The 19,321-nt window shown below is 39.0% G+C and overlaps 1 protein-coding gene across 9 annotated transcripts in view; it reads right to left on the minus strand.

The window, feature by feature from the left end:
- Nucleotides 1–613: 613 nt before the first annotated feature.
- ALG8 (ALG8 alpha-1,3-glucosyltransferase) overlaps nucleotides 614–19,321 on the minus strand; it is a 46,416-nt gene continuing 27,708 nt past the window's right edge. For 6 of the 9 annotated variants that reach the window (XM_069107112.1, XM_069107110.1, XM_069107115.1 and 3 more), the window contains 5 exons: nucleotides 18,434–18,573; nucleotides 7,774–7,913; nucleotides 4,048–4,145; nucleotides 2,245–2,317; nucleotides 614–1,321 (listed from right to left, as the gene is read on the minus strand). In XM_069107112.1, the coding sequence (XP_068963213.1) occupies nucleotides 1,093–1,321; nucleotides 2,245–2,317; nucleotides 4,048–4,145; nucleotides 7,774–7,913; nucleotides 18,434–18,573 (680 nt within the window). In that variant the 3' untranslated portion in view covers nucleotides 614–1,092. The remainder of the gene's footprint in view (nucleotides 1,322–2,244; nucleotides 2,318–4,047; nucleotides 4,146–7,773; nucleotides 7,914–18,433; nucleotides 18,574–19,321) is intronic. The other 3 variants (XM_069107116.1, XM_069107117.1, XM_069107118.1) reach the window with 3 other exon arrangements.

The raw sequence follows: 19,321 nt of genomic DNA on the forward strand, positions 1-19,321 counted from the left end.
CCCCCCATTTCCTATGCTATGAATAACTTTAGTTGTTTCATAGTTGATTCAGTCAGGCTATTTTAGTTCCCCATTTGCCAAGGAACAGCTGTGTGACCTTGGTTAAGTCATGTAACTTCTATAGGCTCTACCCTTACCCTGCCCAAATCTCTCATCTATAATATGAAGGATTTAAATAGTTTCTTGTCAGACCTAACTTGAGTGTTCTCTCAAGAACCTTTTAGCTCTACCATTCTATGACTCAATGATCATCCTCAATGGACTAGGTAAGTTTTTGAGAAGACAACTGCTTCTGTAGCATGCTCCCTCTGCTGGCAGCATTAACAAATAGCACACTACATTCTTGATTTTACATAAGCAGAAAGCCAAACTGGACCCGATTTTTTTCATGCCATTCTTCTCCTGGCTAACCAGCTTATTTAAGAAACCCTCTCCCCACCACATACACCACTCACCCATAAACAACCACACACCCTTCATTTTTATCATGCTATTATTTCATTTAAAAGGACTCCTGAACAAGGGGTACCCAGTGCAACCAAGCCTCCATCTGCTTATATGCATCCCAATGGGAAACCTAGTTGTCAGTGAGCCAAAAACTTTAATACAAAAATATAAAGTAGTATTTTATTTACATCTGCCCCCAGTGTGTGGTTGTAATTATGTTTTCTATCCTGACAGCAATTATTTGGTGAGCTATAAATAACTAAGCTGTTTGGATTTGAACCTATTATTTATTTTGAGCAAGATTTATATTCAGCACAGCAATCTGAATCTCTCCAATAGACAATTTTAAGGGAGGGAGAGTTTCTGTTTCATGGCTTTAGAAGGGCAAGTGACTTCTCACCATGGTGACAATCAGGTTGCTGTGGTGGGTAACACCAGTATTTTCTAATTTAAAAAAAAAAAGAAAGAAAATAGAGCCTCTTGGAATGAAAAAAAACATCAGTGGGTAGTCTGGAAGAATAGTGCAGACATGTCCAAAACAGGATCCACTGAAATGAATGGCTTCTGCCACCAGCAACCTTTGTTGAATGCTGGTTAATTTTCCATGAGGTAATTACCTGGAAGTCATCCAAGCAGTCCCTTTATTCATTGTAGCTTTGCCTTGCCAACAGCAGGGCCAGGCAACAGTGAAATAGAGAGTCTGAACCAAGCATATGTGATGCCTGCTGCACAATAGACTGAAGTCAGGAACAAAGGAATGAAGGGATACTTCAGCTTCCATGGAGTGAAAGGAAATACAAGTTCACAGCAGATTTCCAGGGGCCCCAAGCCAATGAGGTAGATGGTTTCCATCCAATTAAGAAGTTTTTCTTTTCTATGGAAAAAAAAAAAAGCTGGTTTACGGCTGTTCCTCTAGTTGAGCGAATATTTTTCCAGCTCAAATTTCCAAGCTCTATTGTCTGTGCGGTGTGGCACAAGGATGAGTAGGCCAGGAGCCAGGACTGCTATTCAGGGCACTTCTGTCCTTGGCTCACTATACTGACTTCAGTCAACTACTTCCCCTCTTTCAGCCTCAGTTTCCTATTTTATAAAATGAAAATGTCAGATTAAACCTCCAAGATGCCATTCCCAGCTCTGTGGTATGTGAAAATAACAATATACATTTATATAATACATTAATGTTTTAAAAGTACTTTCCTCACAACAGGTGAGGAAAAATAAGCGTTTTATCCCCATTTTACAGATAAGGAAGCTGAGGCTCAGTGAAGGCACTTGCTCTGTACCACACAAGTATTGGTTCTAAGACTCTAACCTGGCCTTCCTCATTTTGAGTCTAATGCTCTCTATAAAACACCAAGTTGACTCTGGTTTCACATATGGAAAAATGGATGACAGAATAATATTATCAATGTAAATCATAAACACTCCTCAGCACTCTCCATTTAATCCCTGTGGCCCCCAAGCCCAGTTTACTGCAATTCTGCTAAGATGCTAATAAGGGGGTTGACTGTGAGCTATGGAGACAGAGGAGTCTAATGACTAATTAGAGATACTACCTCAGACATAACCAAGTCGTTTCACAATGATGTCCTTACTTAGTGAAATATGAATTTTGATAGATATGGGTCACAGCTGAGTTTATGATTCACTAAAGGAACATGTCCCTCCAAACTCTCTGCTTAAAAGCTGCTCTACTTCATAATGTATTGATTTTAGGAAAAGAAAAATTTAATCACCTAAGAAGCAGTATATTTGATAAAAGTAAATACTATTTTAGATAATTTTTTTTAAGATTACCTGAACAAAGTTTTCAGTGATGAAAAACTATAAACGGTGAATAGCAGCATGAGTAACACTTTAATTGGGAATTCTAAAAAACAAAAGTAGAGATCACATTCATTCATTCATCAACAAACACTTCTAAATGCCTACTGTGTATACAATATTGCTACTTTTGGAGAGAGAAAAAGTTTTAGAAAAGCAAGATCTCTACCCTTAAAGAATTTATAATCTAGCGGAGAGATAAGACACAAAAACATAAATATAATATACACTACACTATTATAAGTGCATTAGAAAGGTAACAAAGTGTCATATGAGTTCTGAAGGAAAAAAAAACACTAATAACTGTTGAGAGAGAGGGAATTGGGACAGGCTTCCTAGAGGAGGCAGCATTTGAACTGGGTTTTAAAGAACAGGCAGGAATTTACAGCGGGCATTGCAATTATAGGTTCTGAGTCAAGGCTAGAAACAGGAAAACACAGGCTATGTCTGGCAGGCATAGTAGAGTCCTTTGGCTGGGAATAAGATAAAGCTGGAAAGTCAGGGTACTACCAAACTGTAGGAGTTTTCAATGCTTTTGTTGTTGTTGTTCAGTCATTTCAGTTACATCTGACTTTTCATAATTCCATCTGGGGTTTTCTTGGCAAAGACACTGGAGTGGTTGGCCATTTCCTTTGCCAGTGGATCCCATTTTGTCAGGCAATCAGAGGTTGGGTGACTTGCCCAGAGTCACAAAGATAGTTAAGTGTCTGAGGCTGGATTTGAACTCTTCCTGACTCTAGGCCTGGAGCTCTATCCACTGTGCCACCTAGCTGCCCCCATCTGAATGCTAAGGAAATCTGAACTTTCTTCTGGAGAAAACAGGAAGCCAGTGAAGATTTCTGAATGATGGAAAGACTAGTTTAGGTGGTTAAATATTTAAAAAGACAATTCAACGATAGGAATATTGCTCTAGATACATGATATGGTATAGACAGATATACTACTAGTTATATATTCAATAACACTATCCCTACCAACATAATTTCATAAGATATTGTGTTAGTATACATTATAAGTATAATTATAGATACAGTCTAAGTAAAATTTACCATGATTTTATGACACTGCCCTAGGACATGACTCTGGATGGCAGCTGGTTCCTTTAGCTGTCACCAGGAAACCCTCTACTTGATGAATGGAAGACAGTAGGGATTCTGTCCAATCAGAAAATAGATGCTGCAGAGAAGATACAAAAGGAATTTCCAGCATCGTAGCATTTCACAATTTTTCCATTCTCCTACTACTTTTAACTTTTTTAGTTTAAATTTTGATCACTCAGAAATGGAACTTTTGGTTTAATTATCCTTTAGAATATTGTTTTATCTAAAATATGAGACTGTAGAAAGAACATTATCTCTTGAGTCAAAAGAGAGTGAGTTCAAATTCTGTCTGACACTATTTATGTGACCCTGGGCAAATCTATTAACTTCTTTGGGTCTCAGAAGCTTGGATTGAATAGCCTGAGATGCCTCCCAGCTCTAGAGCTATGATCCTAAAGGAAGGTTTTCATAAAGTACATTTCACAGTGCTGGATGGGGGCAATGGCTATCACTTTAATTATGCATTTCTATGGGAGTACAAGGTTTTAAGGGTTAGAGGTAAACTAGAGGGTGTGCTAGCACTGTAGAGAATGAATGATTCACCAGTGGCCAGACTTCTTTGTGATGCCTCGGGACTAGTCATTTATGTTAAGTGAAGACAGGATATTAGGCCAGAAATGAGTGTTACTGCAAAGTGGAGGGTGGTCAAACCACCAGAAGCAGGAAGCCCACTTACCTGGGGCTGTGAAGAGCAATGGGAAGAGGGAATAATGGCCGGTTGTGGTCAGAAGCAGATAAATCGCAGCATCTTGTGGCTTTCCCACTGATAGCAGGCTGGAATAAAAATTCTCATGTTGATTAACTGTCCTATAAACAATCCCCCAAAATCACTTTTAAAGAATGTTAATAAAGAGTGTTCTACTCAGAGTCAGGTCACCTGGTCTTGAATCTTGGCCCCACAATGACCAGAGCCAACTCTTATACTTAAAGTTCTCAGATCTGCAGTTTCCTCATCTGTAAAATGAGGATGATAATGCTTGTCTCATATGATCGTTGTGAGAAAAATGCTTCATAAACTTTAAAGTTCCCTAATCAATGTGAGTTGTTATTTTTTGTTGAGTGATGAAAAGAGATAACATTTTTTCAATGTAAGTGACAAGTTTGGGATACTAAATTTTCATTTATTCATCATTTACTGATTGTTGATTATTTACCACTTCCTGTTCTTTGTCCTCTGTGAAGCTTTTTCTGATCTCCTTGGCCAATAACCATATTTGTTTTTTTAAACTCTCTAATGCATTCATCATACAATTTTGTCTATTATAGCCTCTGTGACCAATCCCTCCACTAGAAAGCAGAAATGCCATTTTATTGAAGCTTTGCATTCTCCATCATCCTCAATCATGCCTAACGTGGGGCTTTATACACAGTAGGTACTTAGTAAATACTTGTTGGTTTGTACTGTAAGACCTTGTGTCAGGTGTGTTTGTGGTGGGATAGTCAAGGATGATATAAAGATGAACTTACCATCTAGCAAGGGAAATATGCCACACATACAAACATAATACAAGGCAGAATGTAACAGATTCAGAAGAGAGTTACAAAGTGCTATAAGAATTCAGAGAAAAGTTGCTGTTGTTGACATTTCTGGATACGGCTACCCAGGACGGGGAATGGGCAAGCTGACAGGCCAAGAGAAGGATAACTAATTTCATGACCAAGGTCTATAATTATAAAACAAAGTGAAAGTTTCCTTTCCCCTCCCTACCCCCCATTATCATTATCCAGCGCTGCAGGGGGCCTTACAGGACATCCAGTCCAACCCCCTCATTTTAAAGATGAGTAAACTGGGCCCCTGGAATGTTAAGCAACATTCCAAAGGTCAAAGAGGCAGTAAGTGATAGAGGTGGGATTTGAACTCATTTTCTAGCCCAGTAGTAACTTGAAATTGATAACGTCACATTGGCTAATTTAAAACCCAGTGGAGCAGAAAGGAAGGCACATTAAAGTATACAACCCTTCAATCTTTTGAGATGTTCTGTTTTCAGTCAGCTCAGCATGTACAAGACAGATGTGACCTTCCCCTTCTCTGAAAGATTTAAAAGGAAAATCTGGAGGTGGGAAGACAAGTCAGGAAGTTATTGCATAGCCTAGGCAAAAAGGCAACAAAGGGGCTATACTAGGGAATAAAGTGGAGATGGATGATAGACTAACGGAAAAATAGGATAAATCCTCTTCAGAATTTTCAATTCTCACAGATATTATTTATCTATAAAGTATGCATCACTACAGAACTTCTTTACTGTCTCTGAATGTTGTACTCAAAAGTTTCTGTAATAAAAACTTGCCAATTTTTCCTTATGTTCCTCAGTATTTTGAATATGTGCTTAATTTTACCTTAGTTAGCCACATGCACTCACAAAAAAATGCCTCACCCCAGCATAACATTTTACAGAATTCAAAATACTTTTATATCCATTATCTCATTTGGTTCCTGAATTTAAGAACTAGTGAAGGGTTAAGTGACTTATCTTAGAAAATTGGGTTAGAACTAGATCAAAGGCTACTGGATCTTTACTCTCATTTGAAGGAGCAAGAGAGAGGGTGGATTAGAAATAAACTGGAAATGGGAGAGGAAATAGAAAATGCCCTGCACATTTCTGTTAATGATGGTCACACAAAGTACCAAGCACAATAGGAAGAATGTCCACAGTGAAGAATAGCAATCAATAGGAGTTAATATATAAAAATATCTAGAAATAAAAGCCACGACTTCAAATGCATATAAAAGATCAACAATACTTCTGTTTTAATATAACAAGATGAATGATCTTTAGATTGGATTAGAAAAACTTTGGAAGGACAAAACAAAAATGGTTAACTGTCAAAGTCAACAAACATTGAGTACACACCTATTCTATGTCATGCATGTTGTTAAATGCTGGGGATACAGAAGAAAACAGAAGACAGTGCTCATTTTCAAGGAGCTCACAGTCTAATGGAGACAAGCTACAAGCAACCATGTACAAACAAGATCTAGACAAGATAAGTTGGAGATAATTTCTGAAGGAAAACACTAAAATTAAGGAGGATCAAGAAAGGTTTCTTGTAGAAGGTAAGACTTCTGCTGAGACTTGAAGGAAGATGGGAAGGCCAGGAGTCTGAGATGAAGAGGGAGCTGAAAACTAAGACAAGCTTCTCTGAAATAGCTCAAACCACCAGGAGTAAGTGAAATACACTTTAATTTTAAGGTACTGAAAAAAACTGGGCTTCTACCAGTGACCTCTGAACAGTCATGAAGAATATGATAGATACTATGCACAGGAAGAGGGAAAATAGCCTGATTTTCAAAACAGTTTAGAAGAGGGCAAAATCTTCAACCTATAGTTTAGCGAGCTTGATTTCTAAAAAAAATGGAAACGAGATGAAGAATCAGCATGGATTCAAGAACACTTCATACCAGACTAACTGAAATTTCCTTTCCTTTTTTGTCAGGGTTCCTATACTTGTAGATCAGTCTACAACTTGGTTTTTCCCTCGTACCTCCCCCTGCCAACACCTCCCCCCCCCAATATTAACTGGCGTAAGTTTGGCTAGACAAGAATTCATGTGAAAAAGATCTGATGGTTTTACCCTCCCGACTGTTTCATGAGTCAACAGTGGGACCCAGTAGTCAAAAACATCAATGTGATCTTAAAATGCATTAAGACAGGCATAATGTTCAGAAAAGGGGAGCGGATAATTCCACTGTACTATTCCCTTGCTAAGCTATATCTGGAATATGGTTTTTAGTTCTGGTGATCAGGTTTTAGGAGTGACACAAAAATTGGAATCTGCCTAAAGGAGGGTTAACTAGGGTGGTGGAAGGACAGGAAATAATTTCATCTGACTGAAGACTAAAGAAACTAGTAATGTTTAGCTTAAAGAAGCAATAATCATTGTCAAAAAGTATAATGAGTTGTCTCCAAGAAGTAGTGGCAAGATTTATCACTGAAGGTCTTCAACCAGTGGCTGCCTAACCACTTGACAGAAATGCTCCAGGGGATCCTGTTTAGGAAGGTACCAAACTAAATGCCTTTTGAGTACTCCTCTAACTCAGACACTTTTTGTTTTCTTTGACCCCTCAAAGTACTGTGTGAAGTTCTCTTATGATTTATAAGCTGTATTCTTATCTTATCCATTGTATTAAGCTGTTAGCTACATAAAGGCAGGGATGATGTCTTATTCATCTCTACACGTCCCTCAGAAATGCTTAGGACAAAATAAAGACTCAATAAATATTTGCTGAACGAATTACTGAATGAATTGTGGATTAACTATTGGGAGAAATCTGTCTGTGTGTTCTAAGATACATATGTTTGGGATAGGCCACTAAAACCAAGGATAATAGTTTCATTATGAATTACGGCAACAATGATATGAATAAAGGGTGGGTGGTGGAAGAGATGTGAAGTTTGCTTACCTCATTGGGAGAATCACTAGGAGTATTGCTTTTTCATGAACATGCCATCCAAACATGAAGGAGCTTAGCGCACAAACAATCAGACACCGAAGAAAGCCTCTGGGCCCTTGGGGTTTAAACCAAAGACAGAAAATAGAGGGCTAGAAACAATAGGCAAAAATGAGATTTCAGTATCATTTTTAATAGGCTTTTAAGAGACATTTTTCAGGCTGGTCAAATGTTTGCATAATCAATGAGATACCATATAATTCAGAGACAATCATCATCCACTAGGAGAACTGATCACAATTTCAACAAGTTGTTACCAAAAAAACCCCAAAAACCAAAACATCATGGAAGGGAAAAATGTATTATTCTATAAAACCAACTGTAATTGTCAAAAGTCAATTATAATCCACTATCATCAATGTCTGAGAAGTCTAATACCAGCCTTTGCCACATTTCCAACTGTAATTTATTTATTAAATTCTGGCTGAGCCCAAAGGTTTCTGGGTAGCTTAAAGGAATAATAATATAGGAATCAGAACATGTAACAACTCATTTCTATAGTACATTAAGGTTTACAAAGTACTTTCCTCACAAAAACACTATAAGGTAGATAATGCCCATTTATGATCCTCCATTTTTTAAATGAGGGAACTGAGAGGTTCAGAAAAGTGACTTGTTCTTGGCTACATAGCTGTAAAGTGTTGGAGACAGGGAAGAAACTAGAAATTTATAGATTAGTTGGGTAATAATGAACGAGGACCCATCACATAGGAATACTAGATTTGGAGTCAGTAAACTTAGATTAAAATCCCAGCCCATCATCACCAGTGATGAGTGAAGTTGAGCAAGTTACAACCTAAACCTGGGTTTCCATTGGGCCAACTGTACTTTTTTTTTTTAATGTTTAGCATTTATTAGTATGGTTTACATTTCATTTAATTGTTACATTGATAAAAAATGGGCTAGATGTTTTTATCTTCAGGTACTGTACAATTTAAGGCATTTGAGATAGCTATTTGTTCTGTGATGATAAGTTGGATTAGCACTTAAGAGTTAATTGTTTTAACTATCAGATCAAGTGAGTACAATTTAGGTCCAGTGATAATAAATATATTCTGGTATCTAAAAAAAAAAATCAGTACTGTTATCTTCCCTAATACCCAATAGCGTATCCATTCATAAAATCTAGTCTTGGTTCATAAAAGTGTTAATCTTCAAGAATGATTTAACAATTCTTTTTTCATTTATGATGGCTTAGTCTGACATACTTCTTTGTAGGCTAAACAGCAGCTGAATCTTCGGACACATGTGGCTGATGAAAATAAAAACGAATATGCTGCTCAACTTCAGAACTTTAATGGAGAACAACACAAACATTTTTACATAGTTATTCCTCAGATTTATAAGGTAAGTTTTGTAAATTAAATGAATCCTATGGTATATTTGTGAAAGGTCTTAGAATTTTACATTTTGTCTCTCAAATCCAGGACACTGGAATATTTCTAGATTAGCTGTTAACCAGAATTACCAGTAAATTAAATCTCCATGATTATATATTTCAGGAAGATTTTTTTCAGATAGAATTAAGATAATAGTCCACAGAAATGAAAAACATTTTAAAAATAAATTTTAGTTACTGTTCTTTGTCATTAAGTGTTTTGGTTAAGTAATTGGAAATCTATTGCAATGGAGTGGCTTGAGTAGTGCAATGGATAGAGTGCTGGACCTGGAAGTCAGTAAAACCTGATTTCAAATTTGGCTTCAGGGGTGGCTACATGGCTCAGTGAATAGAGCACCGGCTCTGGAGTCAGGAGGACCTGAGCCCAAATCTGAACTCAGACACTTAACACTCACTAGCCATGTGACCTTGGGCAAGCCACCCAACCCCCATTGCCCTGCCTTCTCCCCTCCAAAAAAAAAAAACCCAGCAAAAAAAAGTTTTTTAAAAATTGGCTTCAGATACTACATGTGTGACCCTGATCAAGCTATATAACCTCTGTGTGCCTCAAGTTTCATTATCTATAAAATGTGGCTAATAATAGTGCCTAACTCTCAAGGTTATTGTGAGGATAAAATGAGACTGTGAAGCACTTTGTAAACCTCAAACTGCTATGTGAATTCTACTTGCTTATTGTTATTATCATTATTATTACCTCTAGTAGTATGCTACGGCTTTTGATCATCATGCCATATTCATTCATTCTCCTCTTTATAATTTCTTGATTGATAGCATCTTCAGGAAATGGATGAACGAAGAACCATCAAACTCAGTGAATGTTATAAAGGATTTGCAGATTCAGAACGTAAAGTTGTTCCAATCATCTCCAAGTGCTTGGAAGGAATGATTCATGCTTCTCATGCTTCTCTTGCTTCTTGTATCTGAATGTCAAATTTTCTATTCAACTCTGATTTTTTCAGCAAAAATGCTTGAAAGTCCTGTATTCCACTGAATGACCATATTTTCCCCTGAAACATGATACTCAGTTTTGCTGGGTAGGTGACTCTTGGTTTTAATCCCAGCTCCCTTGACCTCTGGAATATCACATTCCAGGCCCTTCGATCCCTCAGTGTAGAAGCTGCAAGATCCTGGGTTATCCTGATTGTGTTTCCACAATATTCAAATTGTTTCTTCCTGGATGCTTGTAATATTCTCTCCTTAATCTGGGAATTCCAGAACCTGGCTATAATATTCCTAGGAGTTTTCTTTTTGGGATCTTTTTCAGGAGGTGATCGGTGGATTCTTTCAATCTCTATTTTGCCCTCTGGTTCTAAAACACCAGGGCAGTTTTCTTTGAGAACTTCCTGGAGGATGCTTTCCAGGCTCTTACTTTAGTCATGACTCTCAGGCAGTCCAATAATTTTTAAATTATCTCTCCTGGATCTATTTTCCAGGTCAGTGGTTTTTCCCATGAGATATTTCACATTGCCTTCTATTCTTTCATTTGTTTGGATCTGTTTAACAGCTTCTTGATTTCTCATGAAGTCATTAGCTTCCATTTGCTCCAATCTAATTCTGAAGCAATGATTCTCCTCACTGAGCTTTTGAGGTTCTTTTTCCATCTGGCAAATTCGACTTTTTAAGGCATTCTTCTCCTCATTGCCTTTTTGAGCCTCCTTTGCCATTTGAGTCAGTTTGTTTTTTAAAGTATTATTTTCTTCAGTCAGGCTGTTGACTCTCATTTCATAATTTTCTTGCATTGTTCTCATTTCTCTTCCCAATTTTTCCTCCACTTCTCTTATCTGCTTCTTAAGGTCCTCTATGGCCTGTAACCAGCTTGTATTTTCCTTTGAAGCTTTTGGTGCAGGAGTTCTGACTTCACTGATTTCCTCCTGTTCCATGCCTTGCTCCTTCTTATCCCCAAAATAGGAGTGTAATGTTGGAATCTTCTGTCTGCTTTGTTTCCTTTGCCTGCTCATTTTGCCACTCAACGATTTGACTTTTGGGCTTTTTGCCACAGTAGGACTCTGCCACCAGACAGGGGAGTTTTCGTCCCATATGCTGGGGTTTTCTCAGCTGCCGGAGGTATTAGATGGGTGCCCTCTCTGAGGTCTCCACACGCTCTGGCAAGCTGGACACACACCCCAGGACCTCCACCCTAGACTGCAATCCAGATCCAAGCAGGTTAAAGCAAGAGCAATGACCCCTCAGACTGGTGCTTGGTCCCCCTACACTCTGCAGGCCAGGAGCTGAAGCCACCACGTGGCGCTGGCAGGCTGTGCTGGCGTCTCAGCAGTTTCTCACCCTGGGGGTAAAAGCCACGCACTCCCACTTACTGGCTCCCAAAGTCCAGACTGCACTGGCCTCTCACCTTGTCCTTCGCATCTATGTATTGATAAATCTGGAAACTGTCACACCTGCTGCTGATCTGGAGTCCCTCTGGCTGGTGGCTGGTCAGGCCCACCCTGGGGCTAAAGCCTCGGCGTGGTGCTGGGCTCAGCTCCTAGAGCGCTGTGCTGGCTGATTCCTGCTGGCCTGCCGGGCTGTTCTCAGCGGGAGGTTAGCTTCTGTGTCATTTTGTGGGTTCTGCAGCTCCAAAGTTTGTTTAGAGTCCCCTTTTTACATGGATTGGGGAGGGTGGAAGCCGGAGCCGCGGGAGGGTCGTGCTTCTACTCCGCCATCTTGGCTCCGCCCCCTCCCAACTGTACTTTTTAAGGAGTTGTTTTCTTCCATGGATATCTGTATCTCCATTTCCATTTGGCCAGTTCTCCTTTTTTAAGCAGTTTTCTAAGCTGTTGACTCTTTTTTCATAATTTTCTTGCATCACTCTCATTTCTTTTCCCATTTTCTCTACCTCTTTTATATGATGTTTAAGCTCCTTTTTGAGTTCTTGTAGGGCTTGAGATCACTTCCTGTTTTTCTTGTTAGGTGTTTTGACACTGTAGTCCTCTTCCGAATTAGTGTCTTAGTCTTCCCTGTCACCATAATAACTTTCTACAGTCAGATTTTGTTGTTGTTTCTTGCTTATCTTTTTTGGGGGAACTTTTACCTTTCTTTTAAATTTGAGCTCTGCACCCAGGGTGCAAGGGGCACTGTCTCAGGTTTTTTGTGTTAGTGGCTACAGGCCCTGCTATTTACCTGGTGCTGCAGTGCCTTGAGGCCCATGGGGGTCCCTTGAGTCTGGTGCTGTGTTAAGAGGACCCATGGTGGTTGGGCTGGTGCTTCTGGAGGCCATAGGGGTCTGGCAGCTTACCTGGGGTCCCAGTGGTGATGTCTGGTGTGTGCTGAGGTGCTTTTGTGCTTCCCTGTAACTACAATGAAGAACATGGAGGTCTGGTCTCTGGAGGCTGCTTGTTTGCCTGGGACTAGGCTGAAGCATGATGGGGAGTGGTACTGGTTGGTGGCTGCTAGGGCTGGCATCTACCTGTTTGCCAAGGCCTGTGCTGCAGCACAAGGAGGTCTGGCTGCTGGAGGATGCCTGTTTGCCCACAGCTATGCTGAAGCATGTGGCAGTTCTCTGCGCTGGAGTCTACTTTTGCCTGCTCCACCACACTGGGGATCAGGATCTCCCACTGATTTGCTAAGATGGGGCTTGCTGCTAATTTGCTGGGACACTTCCCATCCTGAACTGCACTCCCCTTTCACCTGAGTAAGATGGACCTTCTTGCTGATCCTCCAAGTTTCCTGGGTTAAAAGACTGCTTCATCCCATCTTTTTGCTGTTTCTGCTGTTCCAGGATTTGTTTTGGAACTCTATTTTATGGTTGTTTGGAGGTGAGTATGGAAGAGTTATAGTGATTTATTGCTTATTCCATCATCTTCAGATTATGGTATTCCCCAATTCACTGCATCACCCAAAAAACATTAGTCAAAAATATGGGATTTTGTTTCAAGAAACAGCTTGGGCCCACTGAAAATGTTCTACAACTTTCCAAGTGTGACCTGGCCTACTCCTTTCCCCCAACTCAATCTGAATCCCAGTTCATCTTCCATTTGCAGAATGTAGCCAAGGTACATATTGTTAGAGATCAGTTCAAGAGGATGTGCACTCACCTGTCCCTCCTAGTCCAGACTAGGGGCCCTCTACCTTCTTCTGATTTCTTTTGTGTGGATTTAGTACTGACTTCCTCAAAATGGTTATAGAAGTTAGATAAATATGTTTTTAATAATGTTTGTATTCTGGGGCTTGATGAAATCAGAACAATATCAGCCATAAACAAAATCAACTGAAAGACATCTCCACTTGTATTCTATGATGAACATCCTCCATAGCAGCATCCAACAGCTTTGCCTGGGCACACATCTCTACTTTTTATGCAATGTCTGACAATGTATGAGGATCGCTTATTGAATTATTTGTTATTTATCAAAAAATCTCAAATGATTTTAACATATGTACAGGTAACAATTTGTAGAGACAACATGGTATAGGAAAAAGAACACTGAACCTGAAGTCAGTACAGACCTGGTTTTGAATTCTACCTCTGACACTTACTAACTACGTGACTATTGACAAACCAACAGCTTCTCTAAGTCTTTGTTTTCTTTATAGGTCTACTTTGTAGACCTTAAATATACTATGCAAATGTCAGTTATTACTACATTGCATTTTACTGTACAATTGGTCAAATACTTGTAGAATGCTAGAAAAATCAATAAATAACAGACCCGTGGGATCCTGTATTTTTTGTACCTTTTAGCTAAGTGATTCACTATATCACCCACAGAGGCTATTTCTAAATCTTCTCAAGTCTCTCACACCCCTCTTCTCCTAGGCTGAACACTTTCCCTTTATTTACTGAGAAAATATTTGTTATATGTTCCCTCTTCTTCAGTCTCATAATCTTAAAATAATGATAGCATTTATGTAGGTTTGCAAAGTGCTTTTCTTATGTTATCTCGTTTAATCCTCAAAAGCTTTTTGACATTATCTCCCTTGCACCCTCTTCCCTCTCCCCAGTTTCTGAAAATGGCCCTTCTTTGTGCCAAAGCCAACTCTTTTGTCTATACACTTGATCTTATCCTCTCCATCTTCTTTGTCAGAGTGTATCTTCAATCATCCCTCTGCCTCTTGAATATTTCCTATTGCCAAAATCTCTCCTTTCCTTAAAAAAAAACTCCTTCATTAGATCTACCAACCCCTATATATCTCCTCCCTTTCCCTTTCCTGTGCAGTGTCCATGAAAAAGCTGTCTATACTTGGTGCCTCCACTTACTTTCCCCTCACTCACTCCTCAATTCTTTGCAATCTGGTTTCTGACTTCATCACTCAACGGTTGTTGTGATGCCCTTAAAGTTGCTAGAGATCTCTTAAATAACAAATCTGATCTTTTTCTGTTTTCATTTTTCTTGCTATCTGCTGCATGTGACACTGCTGATCACACACTTTCTCATGGATACTATCTTAGTTTCTGTGACACTATTCTTTCCTGGTTCTCCTCTTACCCAACTGTCTGCTCCTTAATAGTTTCCCTTGCTGGTTCATCACCTATATCACGTTCCTTAAACTGTGGGTGTTCAGTAACATCCTCCTAACCCTCTTCTTTTCTTTGTCTATACTCTCCTTGTCCTTCATCAGTCTCCATGAATTTAATTATCATCTGTTTGCAGATAACACCCAGATCTAAATATTGCACTCCAGTCTCTCCCTTGACCTTTGATCTTGCATCACCAAATGCTTACCTGACAACTCAAATTGAAAATCCTGAAGACATCTTAAACTCAGTATGTCCAAAACCAAACTATCTTTTCTGCAAAATATTTCCCTCCTTTAAAGTTCACTATTTCTGTCAAATGCACTACCCATCCTGCCAGCCTCCCAGATTAATAACCCGGGTTATTATACTTGACTATTTACTCTCCCTTACCTCATATGATCAATCAGTTGTCAAATCTTGCCATTTATACCTCTAAAATTATCTCTCAAATACCACTTTCACATTACTCATCTAGACACCACCTTAGTTCTGGCCTGCATCACCTTTGGCTTTGTTTCGTGCAATAGTCTCCTAACTGGTCTTCTAATTCTCTGCCAACTTTAGTCTATTCAATACACCATTGCCAGAGTGATTCAGCTCTGACCATATGATTCCTGTATACAATCAACTTCAGGCTTCCTATTATCTCTAAGATGAAATAAAAACTCCTTTGTTCAGTTCTTAAAGCCCTACAGAAACTGAACTCCATCTACCTTTTTGTCATCACTGGATGTTACTCTCCTCCCCTCCCCTTGAACAACCAGACTGTCTTTTTCTCTGTTCTTGAGATAACATGCCATCTCCTGTCACTATACTTTCACACTTGCTACCTCCATGGCTGGCACACACTTCCTCCTCACCTGTGTCTCAGAGGGTCCTTCTTTTTCTTTAAGATGCAGCACAAAAATCATCTTTTGCATGAAATTTTTCTTCCTTACCCTAATTGTTAGTGTTACCCCTCCCAAACTACCTTATATTTAACTACTTTGTGCACATTCACTTTATATTTATGACAGCTATCTATGTCCTTGTTGTCTCCCTCATTAGAGTAGGAGCTTCTTCAGAACAGGGCTTGTTTCATTCTTTGTATTTGTATCCCCAGGGCCTGCTAGGGTGCCTGGCATACAGAGGGAATTCGATAAAATTATTGTTGACTGATTGAATTGTGTAATTGTGAAGGTATGGTTGGCTCTGGAAGATTTTTTAAAAGCCATACTATTCCTTCCTCATATTTTCAACAGGGTTAACTTCAATAACTTCATTTTTAAATTTTGAAGAAATAAGAAAGTAGAAATATGGATTGTTAGGTACTGATTGTCTTAATCATTTCTGAGAACTGATCCACTAATGACTTCAAAATTTTGTCACCTTCACCACAGAATGCCTTTGTGTATGGCTGGTCGTCTTGTTACTCCTCTTATCTTCGTTTTTAAGGGCATTTCCACTTTCTCATACTTCCATTTCCATCAGTAACTGAGAGGTTATAGTTCAAATACAGAGTTCCTGTTGTCATCAATGGAGATGAGACATTCAGTTTGCTTTAGACAATGCTAACATATCCATTACATTTTTCATCTATTGTTTTCTTTCCAATACATCTTGAAAAACTCTTGGGATGATCTTGTCTTGGTCCTAATACTAAGCTTTCTGAGGACGCTTCTTTCTTCTCCATGGTTTTTCATTGTTTTATGGGGTGATACTTCCACTAAATTTCTTTGTAAAGTTTTAAAATGCCTTTATGTGCTAAATAGTGGCCGAACTTGGCTGCCATGTCTTTTTGCCTGGCAAAGATATCAAGTGTTTGCTGGCAAGGGAAACTTCTGGCCTCTTTTGGTCTTTTGTAGCTACTGCTTTTATATTTAGTCAAATTCCCATTAGAAATCATGTCGATGCCTGGACTCAAAGAGTTAATGGTTCGGTGTTAATTTGGCAGAAAATCTCCAGTGAAGAGCCCAGGGACCTGTTTAAGCCCTGTGCTATTTAACATAATCAATGGCATGTATAAAGGCATAAATGATGAGTTCATCAAACTTGCAGATGACAGAAACCTAGTTGAAATGGTTAACAAAATGGACATCAGAATTCAAAAAGATAATGAAAGGCTAGAATTTAGGCTACACCTAGTAAGATGAAAGTTAACAGTGGTTTTTTTTTTGCCTTTTTTTTTGGAGGGCAATTGGAGTTAAGTAACTTGCCCAAGGTTACACGGCTAGTTTTTTTGTGTTAAGTGTCTGAGGCCGGATCCAAACTCAGGTCCTCCTGACTCCGGGGCTGGCACTTTACTCACTGAGCCACCTAGCCACCCCTAAAGTCAACAGTGTTAAATGTTAGATCTTATTCTTAGGTTCAAAAAATCGCTTCACAAATGCAGGATGGCAGAGGCAAGGTTAGATTGAAGTTTATCTCATAATGACCTGCAGGCTTAAGGGGTCAATATGAAAGCCAAAAAGGCTGTCAATTTGAGCTTCATTGAGAGGCACAGTTTTCAGGAATAAGGAAGCACTAGTCCTTTTGCACCCTACCCTCATCAGACAACATCTGATGTCGTATGTTGTTTTCTGGGCATGCTAGTTTAAGAATAATATTGATTCAGGAGAGGATCAAAAGGGTCCAGAAAAGGGTAACCAGGATGGTTAAAGGCCTTGAGTCCATTTCATGAGATGACAGAACTGGGGATGTTTTAGCTCAGGGTGGAGAAGAGGGAATAAGATAATCACCTTCAAGTAATTAAAGGGGTGTCATATAAAACAGGGATTAGACTTATTCTCTCTGATGCCAAAGGACCAATCATGGAACAAATGATGGAAGTTGTAAAAGCCCTTAGGCTTGATATAAGAAACATCTTTCTAACAATTAGAGCTCACAGTGGAATGGGCTACCTTGGGAAGTGGTGCATTCTCCGTTTTTTGAGGTGAGTGGTCTAACTGAACACAGAGAGCTTATTTAGAAATGACTCCCATAATTTTTTTCTGTTAAGATAGTTCATTTCAATTTTTTGTTGTAGTTTGATTTCTACCATGTCCAGTACCTTCTGACTTTCTTCTGAAAAAAAGAGTATTCAAGCTATATAGGTATGAGGCTTTTGTATAATCTATAAACCTCTGGACTCAAAACTGTAATTCAAAGAATCCTCTGTCCCCTGCTGCTATTGTTATTGTAGAAAGGGAAGGATGGTTCACAGGACTGAGGACTATTTTAATTTTCTTTTCTTTGTTTTATGGGTCTCATGGTCAAAGAATTCATCACCTAGTGGCTAGTCTATTGGATATGAATTTCTCTGTACATAGATAAGGTAGTCCTTGTGCAGCAGACACAATCTGTTACTAGGACCACGCCCATAATCTTTCTAGTTTGGCAGATCATGTAATAGCTTATACTCCATAGGCATTGCCTTTAAGATCTCAGGGTCACCTCTCTTCCACATTAAGATGCTGGGATAGGACTTTTCTACTATCAATTAATAAATATTTATGAAGTGCTACTAACTGCCAGGCACCACATCCTACATCCACTGGAAACCTTTTCTTAGACGAGTGAAATGTATCAAAGCTGTGCTATCCTTAGAGATATTTTCCTCTACAAACAAAAGTATTGCTTGGGTATCTGCCTCAGACAGCTAGCAAGACAGATCTATCTATATGAATATCTTGTTTTTAAGAGAGCAAAAACAAGTAAGTGTCTTAAAGTTGAAGTGTAATCAAATAAATAAAAGAAACAAAGAAAATTCAAGAAATTAGTATTATCTGTTCAATGCTTACCAACATGGCTATCACAGTACAAATGAGGGTTGCTAATGGAGTCACAGAGGGCAGGACTACATGTTGGAATTGCTGAACCAAACCACTTGTCATCGATGCCTTGGCAATCTTTTTGGGATCAAGAAGATTATATTTTAAGCCTGTGGAGGATATAAAGCATTTCTCTGAAACAGCCATCACAGTGTCTAAGAAAACAATCCATTTCTTGAAGAAACAATCTTGTTTCTTAATAATGTTCTATAGCCAAAATTTCATAGACAACTGAATTTGAAGCTATATATATATATTGCCTAGTTATGTGCATCATCACTGTGTTGAACACATATGGAACAGAGCAATGTAAAGCTTGGTCTGCCCAGATATCCACAGTAGACTCCAGGAAGCTGGCTGAATGTATGGCAATCTAGCCTAACCACTATTTTCCCCAACGTTCTTCAACACCCATCACCTAAAACCAAAGCCCAGGATAACACAGAATTCCTTTCTGCTTCATTCCAGGCAAACTAACAGCATAAAGGGAAAGGCAGAAGAATCTGGGATAATTTGCATATCTGTTCTGCTCCCCTGCCTGTGGAACTGAAAACCAATAATGAACTGGAAAAAGCTAAACAGGTAATCAAAGAAGAATAGCAGCATAATTTCCATAATACTTAATATTTTATAGCATGCCATAGTTCTATGAAATACATAGCATAGTCTCTATGTTTTATAAATGAGGAAACTAAAGTCCAGAGAGATGAATGACTCACCCCAGGATCAACAAAGCTAGGTCTTGAACCCTGATCTTGCTTCTAATTTTAGTGCTTTTTCCCCTGGCCTCAGTGTCCTCAACATTCTGCTCTCTCCCCGAACTGTCACCTGAATACTCATGGGGCTCTCTGACCTCCT

This window comes from Petaurus breviceps, unplaced genomic scaffold (assembly GCF_028583685.1).
Source record: "Petaurus breviceps papuanus isolate PSGF00001 unplaced genomic scaffold, PetGlider_PUasm1.0 84980, whole genome shotgun sequence".
Lineage (NCBI taxonomy): Eukaryota > Metazoa > Chordata > Mammalia > Diprotodontia > Petauridae > Petaurus > Petaurus breviceps.